Source organism: Ranitomeya variabilis, chromosome 5 (assembly GCF_051348905.1).
Source record: "Ranitomeya variabilis isolate aRanVar5 chromosome 5, aRanVar5.hap1, whole genome shotgun sequence".
Taxonomy (NCBI): domain Eukaryota; kingdom Metazoa; phylum Chordata; class Amphibia; order Anura; family Dendrobatidae; genus Ranitomeya; species Ranitomeya variabilis.
The window spans coordinates 652590373-652603527 of record NC_135236.1 but is presented as its reverse complement, the minus strand read 5'-3'; the positions used below and the strand labels follow the sequence as shown (position 1 = coordinate 652603527).

Genomic DNA, 13155 nt, shown 5'->3' with positions numbered 1-13155 from the left:
CAAGTAACTTAATATCTGACAACCCATATTAAACACACAGAGAAAATAGACGGGAATTAATACTGTGATATTTATTTTTAAGACGATAGATGATAGATATAGATAATAGATAGATATAGATAATAGATAGATAATAGATAGATAGATAATAGATAGATGATAGATAATAGATAGATAGATAGATAGATAGATAGATAGATAGATAGATAGAGATAGATAATAGATATATAGAAAATAGATAGATAGAGAGATATATAATAGATAAATAAATAGATAGATAATAGATAGATGATAGATAATAGATAGATAGATAGATAGATAGATAGATAGATAGATAGATAGATAGATAGATAAAGTGATACACACATTTCTATAGAATAATAATAATTACAGCAGATAATAGGGACCTGCCTTGTACAGTTACCTTTCCGACACTGTTACATTTCCACCTAATGGTCTAGTGGTCCACACATTTCCGGGGAGTCACAGCCTGATCAGAACAGCTAGAGACCCTACATTACAATAGACATGTTGTACATTTACCCCTAAAACATAACTACGGTACATATTGTTTTAGTATCTCTACCTAATGAACGTATATTGTTATATATTCTCCTTTCACAGAGATTGTCTGATTTATTCACAAGTTTTTGAAAGGGATATTGTTAAGTGTAAGAAGTAACAAATGTAGGCAGCACACCAAGCAATATGGTAAAAAAAAATATCGCTTATTAGTTTATAGTAGCAGTGGTAACGTTTCGGTTCTGTGGTGTGAACCTTTTTCAGGCATTAATACCTCAGTACCGACAGGTTGCCACTATGTGCTAATAAACCTTCGTTGTTGTTTTTTTTAACTTATTTCCATATTGCTTGGGGTGCTGCCTCTATTCCTTAATTATTATCTGGATGGTTTGGTCTTTGTCAGGGGGATCTGCACCCACCTTACCCTGGTGCTGCGACTCTATTTTTAACTTAAGTGTATCTATCCATCCATTGGTCTATCTATTATCTATCTATCTATCTATCTATCTATCATCTATCTATCTATCTATCTATCTATCTATCTATCATCTATCTATCTATTATCTATTATCTATTATCTATCTATCTATCTATCTATCATCTATCTATCTATTATCTATCATCTATCTATCTATTTATCTATCTATTATCTATCTATCTATCTATCATCTATCTATCTATTATCTATCTATCTATCTATCTATCTATCTATCTATCTATCTATCTATCATCTATCTATCTATTATCTATCATCTATCTATCTATTTATCTATCTATCTATTATCTATCTATCTATCTATCTATCTATCTATCCATCATCTATTATCTATCTATTATCTATATATCTATTATCTATCTATATATCTATTATCTATCTATCTATTATCTATCTATCATCTATTATTAATCTATAATCTATTATCTATCTATTATCTATCTATCTGCATATCTATCTATCCTGTAAATATCTATCTTATATCTATCATGTATCTATGTATTATCTATCTATCTATCTATCTATCTATCTATCTATCTATCTATCTATCTATCTATCTATCTCTCCCTATCTACAGGATATAAAATATGGTGTTATATATTATATATGCACTATATTCTACAATATATATTCTACTTATAGTATTATTATTATTATTATTATTATTATTATTAGTGTCTCCACTGTGAATTTTGTAGTAGTAGCAATAAATATAATAATGTATATTTTGCAGTAGTAATGGTATTAATAATGATAATAATAATAATAATAATAATATAAATATGTATAATCATTTAAAAATGTTAATAACATAGTATAACTATTACATATACCATATATTATATTAACTGCTACGTCTGCACACATTACATTAGAAATTGTAGTAGCTATTAAGAAAGAATATAAATATCAAATCATATAGTAAATATCAGTAGTAATCCTGAGACTAATGGACTGAGTGACATCTCCCTGTACTGGCTGCTGTGTCCTCTGCTCACAGGCTGCAGACCATGAAGCTCTTTGATCTTCTAATACTCACTTGTTTTACCTCTGATTCCAATCGAATTATATAAGAATGTAAAATAAATATCTATGAAAATCCAAAAAGGACTACAAACAGTGCAGAAAAACAATCAAGAAGAAGAAAAAAAACTATAAAAAAATATATATAAAAAATAGAAATGAAAATATAAGTGTATTCTCCCTGGCTTGTAGTGCTGTGACTTTAATTGTTAAATATCAGCTGTGACCCCCTAGAGTCGGACAGGCCATTATTAGGTGGGTGTCCCACAGGCTAGTGGGGCTCCAGGTGAATGAGCATCCTCCCAGCACCCCCCTTTCCTCTTTCCTCCTCCTACCCCTTTCTTATTGGCTCCCTGAAGGTTTTGACATCAGGGCCTGAGCTGATTATAAAGACCCCGAGGAGAGGCAGAAGGGTTAATGTGCGGAGAGGTGCAGAGCTGGAGCCTGGATAAGATCTGTTATTGTATCTCAGCCTTTTCTGAGCCTCTCTAATCTTCAACATATATGTTGGCTTAGCAAGTGAGCCCCAGTATACCGCTGGATGCTGGAACCTATAGCCTGCTCCTTCACTGGCTGTGATCTTCTTGTTCTTCTTGGAGTTTGAGGGCCTTTTCGGATCTTGAGTCTATGGGGAGTTCCTACAAAGTCTGATCACTAGAAGAGGACAGAGACTTGCTGGAGGTTGCTGATCTGGGCACCTTTTTTTTTTGCCATGAACATCATTGGGAGTTACCAGCATCATCATCATCACATGATGCCAGAACCTTACATCTTCACCCCTGGCTCTAGATGCCACCAGGATAGACCTTTCTTCCAAGGATGGGTCCTAAATCCAGGGGAAGTGTCCCCTTCAGAATTTGCCACCCAACCTCCCTATAGCCCTGAGTATGGCACTGTGGGTCCTGCCCAGGGCAGCAGCAGCAGCCGCCTGGAGGCTCTAGGGGGTCGACTGGCAAGGAGGAAAGGAGTGCCCCCCAAAAAGGAAAGGAGAAGGACAGAAAGTATCAACAGTGCGTTTGCAGAACTCAGAGAATGTATCCCCAACGTACCAGCCGATACCAAGCTCTCCAAAATAAAGACCCTCAGGCTGGCCACCAGCTACATAGGCTACCTGATGGACGTCCTGGCAAAGGACAATGAACCTGGGGGCACAGAGGGGTTCAAAGCCGAACTGAAGAAAATGGATAATAGAGACTGTAAACGGAAACGAGAAGCTGTAAGTACCTCCACAGGCATGTTCTGTGCACACAGAGATGATCCAGGAAAGCAAAAGAGGGCAAAGATATGGTCTAAGGAATAGCAAGAAGCACAGTATATTATATGTCTATTTAACTATGATTAGATAGATGTGTATTATATATGTGTGTGTGTGTATATATATACTATATGTGTGTGTATATGTATATATGTGTGTGTGTATATATATGTGTGTACATATATGTGTGTGTATATATGTGTGTATTATATGTGTGTGTGTATATATATATATGTGTGTGTATTAAATGTGTGCATATATATATGTGTATATATATATGTGTGTATGTTTGTGTGTGTATATATATGTGTGTGTATGTGTGTGCGTGTATATGTATATGTGTGTATATATATGTGACTGTGTATATATATATATATGTGTGTGTGTATATGTGTGTGTGTATATATGTATATGTGTGTGTATATATGTATATATATATATGTGTGTGTGTGTATATATATGTACGTATGTGTGTATTTACATGTGTGTATATATGTGTGTGTGTATATATATATACAGTATATGTGTGTGTATATATATGTGTGTGTATATGTATATGTGTGTGTATATATGTGTGTATATATATATGTGTGTGTGTGTGTGTGTATATATGTATGTATGTGTGTATATACATGTGTGTGTGTATATATGTGTGTGTGTATATATATATGTGTGTGTGTATATATATGTGTGTGTGTGTGCATAAATATAATAATATAACATTTCTATTTTACCATTTATCTGAAATGTTCATACATACTGTATATACACATTCTTCTAAGTAAAACATAAATATGCATTATCATGTATATATCTATGATCCATCTACAATCTGTGCATTTTCTATATTCCTATGAATCTGAACTCCTTCTTTACTCTATATTTTCCTCTTGCCTTCTCTTTTTCTATATAAATTATTTATGTGTTTTCTATCTAAAATTTCTCTTGACCACATAAGGCCTTCTTTGTGATAAATATTGTATATCATAACAAATTGCAGGTCTTTCTTTCTTTTTCTCAGGAATTCCTTATATCTTTTCATATTCTTTCTTTTTCTCATTCTTTCTTGCTTTTTCTACTTTCATTCCTTTTTATTGTTTTTCCTCTCATTCTCTTTCCTTCTATCTTTCTTTCTTCATTCTGTCATTTCTTTTTACTTTTTCTTTCACTCATTTCATCTTACTGTTTCCTTTCTCATGTCTTCTTACTTTATTTCTTTCTTTCTCTTTCCTTATTTCTTTCCTATTCTTAATTTCTCTGATTCTTTCTTGCTTTCTTTCTTTTGTTCTTTCTTTTTCATTCTTTTCTCTCATTATTTCTTTTCATATTCTTCATTTCTCTCATTCTTTCTTCCTCTTTCTCCTCTCATTCCTAGATTATTTTTCTCTTTCTCATATTTCTTCTTACATTTTCTTTCTCTCTCATTCTTTTTTCAGATTCTTTATTTATCATTCCTTCTTAATTTTTCTTTCTTTTTCTCATCTCTTCTTAGTTTTTTCTTATATTTCTTCTTACATTGTCATTTTTTTCTTTTTCTCTTTCTTTCTTTGTTTCTTTCTTTTTTTGTTATATTATTTATTTTTCTCATTCTTTCTTACTTTTTCTCCTTACATTCCAAAGACATATGGGGAATTTAGATTGTGAGCCCCATCAGGGACAGTGATGATAATGTGTGCAAACTGTAAAGCGCTGCGGAATATGTTACCGCTATATAAAAATAAAGATTATTATTATAATAAAAATAAAGATTATTATTCTTTTTCTTTTTATCTCTCATTCTTTATTTTTTTTCGTATTATTTTTCACATTCTTTCTTCCTTTTTCCCCTTACATTCCTCTTTTTTTTCTCCTTCTTTCTCTCTCATTCTTTATTTCTTTTCGTATTATTTATTTTTCTCATTATTTCTCTTTTTCTCCTTACATTCCTCTTCTTTTTCTCCTTCTTTCTCTCTCATCGTTTATTTATTTTCGTATTATTTATTTTTCTCATTCTTTCTTCCTTTTCTTCCTTACATTCCTCTTCTTTTTCTCCTTCTTTCTCTCTCATTCTTTCTTTTCATATTATTTCTTTTTCTCATTCTTTCTTACCTTTTCTCATGCCTTCCTATCTCTCTTTCTTTATTCCTTTCTTTCTCTTTCATCATTTCCTCTCTCTGTCTCTCTACATCTCTTTTTGTGATATCTGCACAATATGTGACATTGTTTTTTATTTATTTGACTCATTTACATAGCGCCATTAATTCCACAGCGCTTTACAGATATTATTGGCTAATACCATTTTATAATTCTGTACTCAGCACTGTAAACAATGTTTTCTGCTCAAGATCTCAAAAGAAAAAAAAAAGTGAGAAAGTCCTAGAGTCATAAAATACATTAATGGTTCTCAAGAGGTCTCCAAACATAATCCTCAAATGTTGCTGTATTCTAGTATACACAAGGCTGCAAATAATTTAGATGATTTGGCCTTTATTTACCATCCCCATGATACATGACGCTAACCCTAGAAAAACAGCTGAGCAAAGAATGTTTATCCTTTCTCCCAAGTGGCCCTTGGAAATAAAATATACATTTTTCTCCACTAGAAAGTTTAATATTAAATAAAAAGCAAAATTGTGGCATATAAACTGAACTGTATCCTTATTTTTTATATTATTATTATTTTTATTATTATAAAATACAGCACAATTTTTAATTTTGTATTGTATTTTATTTTGTATTTATCAGTTGAGGACATTTCAAATAATGTTTATTATTATTTTATTTAATATAATTTATTCATTTTATATAAATATTTATATTCTACATTAATTGGTATTGATTCAATTTAACATAAATATTTATATTCTAAATTAATTGGTATTTTCTTCTCTTTCGCAGCAAAGTGAAGGAGTTTGGAGTGCTGCACCCCAAGGAGAGAAGAAAATAAAGGGAAGGACGGGGTGGCCACAACAGGTCTGGGCCTTAGAATTAAACCCATAGGAAATCCACTAGAAGGATCCTGAATGCACTGTAACTGTGTCCTACAAATCAGAAATGAAAAAATGAAAAGGAATATATGTGATGAGCACTCTTCTTCAGGCTGGGTAGTTAAAGAACAGTCATCTGTATTTATGTGCAATTAATGAAAAAAAAAAATATATATTGTGGACAATAAAAGGACTATAAAGGATTTTCTGAAGACAGGATTGTGCACAAATGATTGCCATGTGTTTTCGTGAGAAGACTGAAAATTATAAACTGCCCTAGACAGATTAAGACTAAAGGGGCTAGAAAATGTATATAAAATCTATATATAAAGCTGGACCATTAGAGATGTGCTAAATCGACTCAGGGATTTTTTTTTTCTTTTCTTTTTAATTCTTAATTTATTTTTTATTTTTATTTTTTCGTCAATGCAAAACAGGTCCTTTTTTTTTCCCCCATCATTTTTCATTTAGCAGCAAATCCTCACATTTTTGCATTTTATTTTACAGCACAAAAAAGTGGTACACTGAAAAGAATTAAAACACAATGGAATTTTTTAAATAAATTTATCACAAACAATGCGTTTGTAAAAAAAAAGTACACTGCAATTATTTTTATTTTCTTTGTGATTATACAATATACAATTTTTATTAATTTATATTTGCAGACAAAATACATTTTTTTAATGTCAGCATTTTTTTTTTAAAAAAATCATATTTTATACTCCCATCACTCTCCAAATCTTTAGATGTTAATATGCTGGTTGTGCCACAGGGGCATAAAACGATCTGTAAATTAAAAACAGAGTTTTGATCATTTTTAGGTGCGCTGATTTCCTGTGGTGGCGGCCAAGCTTTTCCATACATTTTTCTCTGCCTGGATGTTTGTAATAAGTAAACTCCTTCTTTTTTTATCTTTTTTTTTTGTACATAATAAAAAAAAATATTTTTCAGTGCCTTTAACTACCTATGTGTGTGACCTGACTGTAAAATATGTGTACTACCTCATGTTTGCATCACTCACTAGAAAAAATGTTTATGTTGGTCATAACATAAAACAAAGAAAAAATATATCACTCAGTTTCACTTTCTGGCTTTTTTTTTTCTTTTAAGATTACTTTAGATTTAGACTTGAAATATTTTTTTTATTTGAAAGAAATTTTGGGAAAAAAATATGGCAGTAAAAAAAAACAAGCATGGCTTAATAATTATTATTTATGTAAAACTATCAAGAGTATCTATCTATAATCTAGTTCTCAATTATCTATTTGTCTATCATCATTTCTCACTCATGTATCTATGTACTTTTCTCATATCTACATATCTATCATCATATCTATCATTTATTATCTATTATTTATCATCTATCTATCTATTATCTATATCTATCTATTATCTATCTATCTATCTATTATCTATCTATCTATTATCTATCATCTAGTTATTATTTATCTATTATCTATCTATCTATTATCTAACTATCTATCTATTATCTATCTATCATCTATCTATTATCTATCATCTAGCTATTATCTATCTATCTATCTATCTATCTATTATCTAACTATCTATCTATCTATCTATCAGCTATCTATTATCATCTAGCTATTATCTATCTATCATCTATCCATCTATCTATTATCTATCTATCATTTATCTATCTGTCTATCTATTATCTAGCTATCATCTACTGTATCTATTATCTAACTATTATCTATTATCTATCTATCAGCTATCTATCTACTATCTATCTATCATCTATCTATTATCTATCTATCCATATATCTATCATCTATCTATCATCTTTGTATTAGCTATCTATTATCTATCTATCTATCCTCATATATATCTATCATTTACACATTGGAACAGGACACTAGTAATACTAGAATGGTGAGTGCAAAGCCTTCGAACCTTTTTCACTCTTGAACCGACACGTCGCCATGATCGGCTATTAAACAGAAGCCCCTGTTTTCATTTTGAATGGTGTGCTGCCTCCAATATTTGAATTTCTACATAGGGTTTGGTCTTGGCCTGGGGGGCTCTGCACCCAACTTGTAATTTTTAGTGCTGCTCTTACTCTTATGTTTTCTATCTATCTATCTATCTATCTATCTATCTATCTATCCATCCATCTCTTCTATAGTGGAACTTCACAGCCTCCACGCACATCCATACGGGTTCTAATAGACTTTTTACCAAGATACAATGCTGTTAGGAGAGAAAATGGCCATGCATACCCACTAGAGTCTGTACAGAAGTGCCCATCTGATGAGTATAGAATCAGCTCGGACAGGATGGTGCGCTGTTGAGAACGATGATTTTTAAGCAAACTTATTGGTGGCCTGTTCAGACAGGCCGATAATACAGAAAGAGCGCTCCTAGGAACACTCGTTCCCAATTATTAGCCAGTGTAAATGCACTTTAAATACGTTCCTAAGTTTTTGTTTTAGAAGTAGATTTTCTATATCTGCTCCATTATTGACTTTTATATGTTATATCAATAATTATAGTTTTCTAAATCTACTATTATAGAATTTAGATTTATGCGTTTGGTATAATTTCAAAGTGAATATAACTACAGATCCAATTTACCTAAATTATTCTGTTTTAGATAGATAGATAGTTAGCAGATAGATAGATAGATAATAGATAGATATATTGATAGATAGATAATAGATAAATAGATGATAGATAGATAGATAGATAGATAGATAGATAGATAGATAATAGATAGATGATAGATAGATAGATAACAGATAGATAGATAGACAATAAATAGATAATAGATAGATATATAACAGATAGATAGATAATAGATAAATAGATGATAGATAGATAGATAGATAGATAGATAGATAATAGATGATAGATAGATAGATAGATAGATAGATAGATAGATAGATAGATAGATAGATAACAGATAGATAGATAATAGATAGATAGATAATAGATAGATAGATAATAGATAGATAGATACATAGATAATAGATAGATGATAGATAGATAGATAGAGATAGATAGATAGATAGATAGATAGATAATAGATAGATAATGGATAGATAGAAAATAAATAGATAATGGATGGATAGATAGATAGATAGATAGATAGATAGATAGATAGATAGATAGATAACAGATAGATAGATAATTGATAGATAGACAATAAATAGATAATAGATAGATATATAACAGATAGATAGATAATAGATAAATAGATGATAGATAATAGATAGATAATAGATAGATAAAGAAAGATGACAGATAGAGGGGGGATATATTCATCCAAGGATGGCCAAGAGTATCATTGAGAAGCATATCTACAGTTAGGTCCATATATATTTGGACAGAGACAACATTTTTCTAATTTTGGTTATAGACATTACCGCAATGAATTCTAAACAAAACAATTCAGATGCAGTTGAAGTTCAGACTTTCAGCTTTCATTTGAGGGTATCCACATTAAAATTGGATGAAGGGTTTAGGAGTTTCAGCTCCTTAACATGTGCCACCCTGTTTTTAAAGGGACCAAAAGTAATTGGACAATTGACTCCAAGGCTATTTCATGGACAGGTGTGGGCAATCCCTTCGTTATGTGTTGTGAATTTGGATTCTGGGCTCCCCCGGTGGCTACTGGTGGAATTGAACTGGTGTCTTCATCTTCTCTGTTCACCTGTTCCCATCAAGATGTGGGAGTCGCTATATAACCTTGCTGCTCTGTTAGTTGCTTGCCGGTCAACAATGTTATCAGAAGCCTCTCTGTGCTTGTTCCTGCTCCTAGACAACTACTAGATAAGTTGGACTCTTGTCCATGTTTGTTTTTGCATTTTGTTCCAGTTCACAGCTGTAGTTTCGTTACTGTGTTTGGAAAGCTCTTGTGAACGGGAATTGCCACTCTGGTGTTATGAGTTAATGCCAGAGTTTTAAAGTAATTTCTGGATGGTGTTTTTTGATAGGGTTTTCAGCTGACCATGAAAGTGTCCTTTCTGTCTTCTGCTATGTAGTAAGTGGACCTCAAATTTGCTAAACCTATTTTCATACTACGTTTGTTATTTCATCTCAACTCACCGCCAATACATGTGGGGGGCCTCTGTCTCCTTTCGGGGTATTTCTCTAGAGGTGAGCTAGGACTAATATTTTCCTCTGCTAGCTTTATTTAGTCCTCCGGCTGGGCTGGGCATCTAGAACCAACGTAGGCATGCTACCCGGCCACTGCTAGTTGTGCGTTAGGTTTAGTTCATGGTCAGCTCAGTTCCCATCTTCCAAGAGCTAGTTCCTATATATGCTTATGCTATGTTCTCTTGCCATTGAGATCATGACAGTTTGACCGGCCAGCAAAGTGTTAATTGTTTGGGCTGAAGCAGGAGAAAAAGAAGTGTTGAAGGGAAATTTTCCCCCCCCCCCCCCCCCCCTCTTCCATTGAAATGGATCCTGTCAAGGTTCAAGCTATTTGTGATTGGACGCAGCCCTCTTCTCTTAAGAGTCTTCAGAAATTTTTGGGCTTTGCTAACTTTTATCGTCGATTTATTGCTGGTTTTTCGGATATTGCTAAGCCATTGTCCGATTTGACTAAGAAGGGTGCTGATGTTGCTGATTGGTCCCCTGATGCTGTGGAGGCCTTTCGGGAGCTTAAGCGCCGTTTTTCCTCTGCCCCTGTGTTGCGTCAGCCTGATGTTGCTCTGCCTTTTCAGGTTGAGGTCGACGCTTCTGAGATCGGAGCTGGGGCAGTGTTGTCGCAGAAAGGTTCTGACTGCTCCGTGATGAGGCCTTGTGCCTTCTTTTCCCGTAAATTTTCGCCCGCTGAGCGGAATTATGATGTTGGGAATCGGGAGCTTTTGGCCATGAAGTGGGCTTTTGAGGAGTGGCGCCATTGGCTTGAGGGGGCCAGACATCAGGTGGTGGTATTGACTGACCACAAAAATTTGATTTATCTTGAGACCGCCAGGCGCCTGAATCCTAGACAGGCGCGCTGGTCATTATTTTTCTCTCGGTTTAATTTTGTGGTGTCATACCTACCGGGTTCTAAGAATGTTAAGGCGGATGCCCTTTCTAGGAGTTTTGAGCCTGACTCGCCTGGTAACTCTGAGCCCACAGGTATCCTTAAGGATGGAGTGGTATTGTCAGCCGTTTCTCCAGACCTGCGGCGGGCCTTGCAGGAGTTTCAGGCGGAGAGACCTGATCGTTGCCCACCTGATAAACTGTTTGTTCCTGATGATTGGACCAGTAGAGTCATCTCTGAGGTTCATTCTTCTGCGTTGGCAGGTCATCCTGGCATTTTTGGTACCAGGGATTTGGTGGCAAGGTCCTTCTGGTGGCCTTCCCTGTCACGAGATGTGCGAGGCTTTGTGCAGTCTTGTGACGTTTGTGCTCGGGCCAAGCCTTGTTGTTCTCGGGCTAGTGGATTATTGTTGCCCTTGCCTATTCCTAAGAGGCCTTGGACGCACATCTCGATGGATTTTATTTCAGATCTGCCTGTTTCTCAGAAGATGTCTGTCATCTGGGTGGTGTGTGACCGTTTTTCTAAGATGGTCCATTTGGTTCCTCTGCCCAAGTTACCTTCTTCTTCCGAGTTGGTTCCTCTGTTTTTTCAAAATGTTGTTCGTTTGCATGGTATTCCTGAGAATATCGTTTCTGACAGAGGGACCCAATTCGTGTCTAGATTTTGGCGGGCATTCTGTGCTAGGATGGGCATAGATTTATCTTTTTCGTCCGCTTTCCATCCTCAGACGAATGGCCAGACCGAGCGGATTAATCAGACCCTGGAGACATATCTGAGGTGTTTTGTGTCTGCTGACCAGGATGATTGGGTTGCTTTTTTGCCATTGGCGGAGTTCGCTCTCAATAATCGGGCCAGCTCTGCCACTTTGGTGTCCCCGTTTTTCTGTAATTCGGGGTTTCATCCTCGATTTTCCTCTGGTCAGGTGGAATCTTCGGATTGTCCTGGAGTGGATGCTATGGTGGAGAGATTGCATCAGATCTGGGGGCAGGTGGTGGACAATTTGAGGTTGTCCCAGGAGAAGACTCAGCTTTTTGCCAACCGCCACCGTCGTGTTGGTCCTCGGCTTTCTGTTGGGGATTTGGTGTGGTTGTCTTCTCGTTTTGTCCCTATGAGGGTCTCTTCTCCTAAGTTTAAGCCTCGGTTTATCGGCCCGTATAAGATATTGGAGATTCTTAACCCTGTTTCCTTCCGTTTGGACCTCCCTGCATCCTTTTCTATTCATAACGTTTTTCATCGGTCATTATTGCGCAGGTATGAGGTACCGGTTGTGCCTTCCGTTGAGCCTCCTGCTCCGGTGTTGGTTGAGGGTGAGTTGGAGTACGTTGTGGAGAAAATTTTGGACTCTCGTGTTTCCAGACGGAGACTCCAGTATCTGGTCAAGTGGAAGGGATACGGCCAGGAGGATAATTCTTGGGTGAATGCATCTGATGTTCATGCCTCCGATCTGGTTCGTGCCTTTCATAGGGCCCATCCTGATCGCCCTGGTGGTTCTGGTGAGGGTTCGGTGCCCCCTCCTTGAGGGGGGGGTACTGTTGTGAATTTGGATTCTGGGCTCCCCCGGTGGCTACTGGTGGAATTGAACTGGTGTCTTCATCTTCTCTGTTCACCTGTTCCCATCAAGATGTGGGAGTCGCTATATAACCTTGCTGCTCTGTTAGTTGCTTGCCGGTCAACAATGTTATCAGAAGCCTCTCTGTGCTTGTTCCTGCTCCTAGACAACTACTAGATAAGTTGGACTCTTGTCCATGTTTGTTTTTGCATTTTGTTCCAGTTCACAGCTGTAGTTTCGTTACTGTGTTTGGAAAGCTCTTGTGAACGGGAATTGCCACTCTGGTGTTATGAGTTAATGCCAGAGTTTTAAAGTAATTTCTGGATGGTGTTTTTTGATAGGGTTTTC

At 35.2% G+C, this 13155-nt stretch overlaps 1 protein-coding gene across 1 annotated transcript; it reads left to right on the top strand.

Annotated features, from left to right (window-relative positions):
- The first annotated feature begins 2472 nt into the window (after nucleotides 1-2472).
- Nucleotides 2473-6957, top strand: HAND1 (heart and neural crest derivatives expressed 1). The gene is made up of 2 exons (XM_077266400.1): nucleotides 2473-3257; nucleotides 6174-6957. Exons 1-2 carry the CDS (start codon nucleotides 2754-2756, stop codon nucleotides 6273-6275), a joined length of 606 nt encoding a protein of 201 aa, XP_077122515.1. The 5' UTR covers nucleotides 2473-2753; the 3' UTR covers nucleotides 6276-6957.
- Nucleotides 6958-13155: the final 6198 nt, after the last annotated feature.

What these genes read in the sequence shown, in the direction of transcription:
- HAND1 (XM_077266400.1), top strand. Translation starts at nt 2,754, where the DNA reads ATGAACATCATTGGGAGTTACCAGCATCATCATCATCACATGATGCCA. An exon ending in GTAAACGGAAACGAGAAGCT is followed by an intron (nt 3,258 to 6,173) that starts GTAAGTACCTCC and finishes TCTCTTTCGCAG; the next exon opens with CAAAGTGAAGGAGTTTGGAG.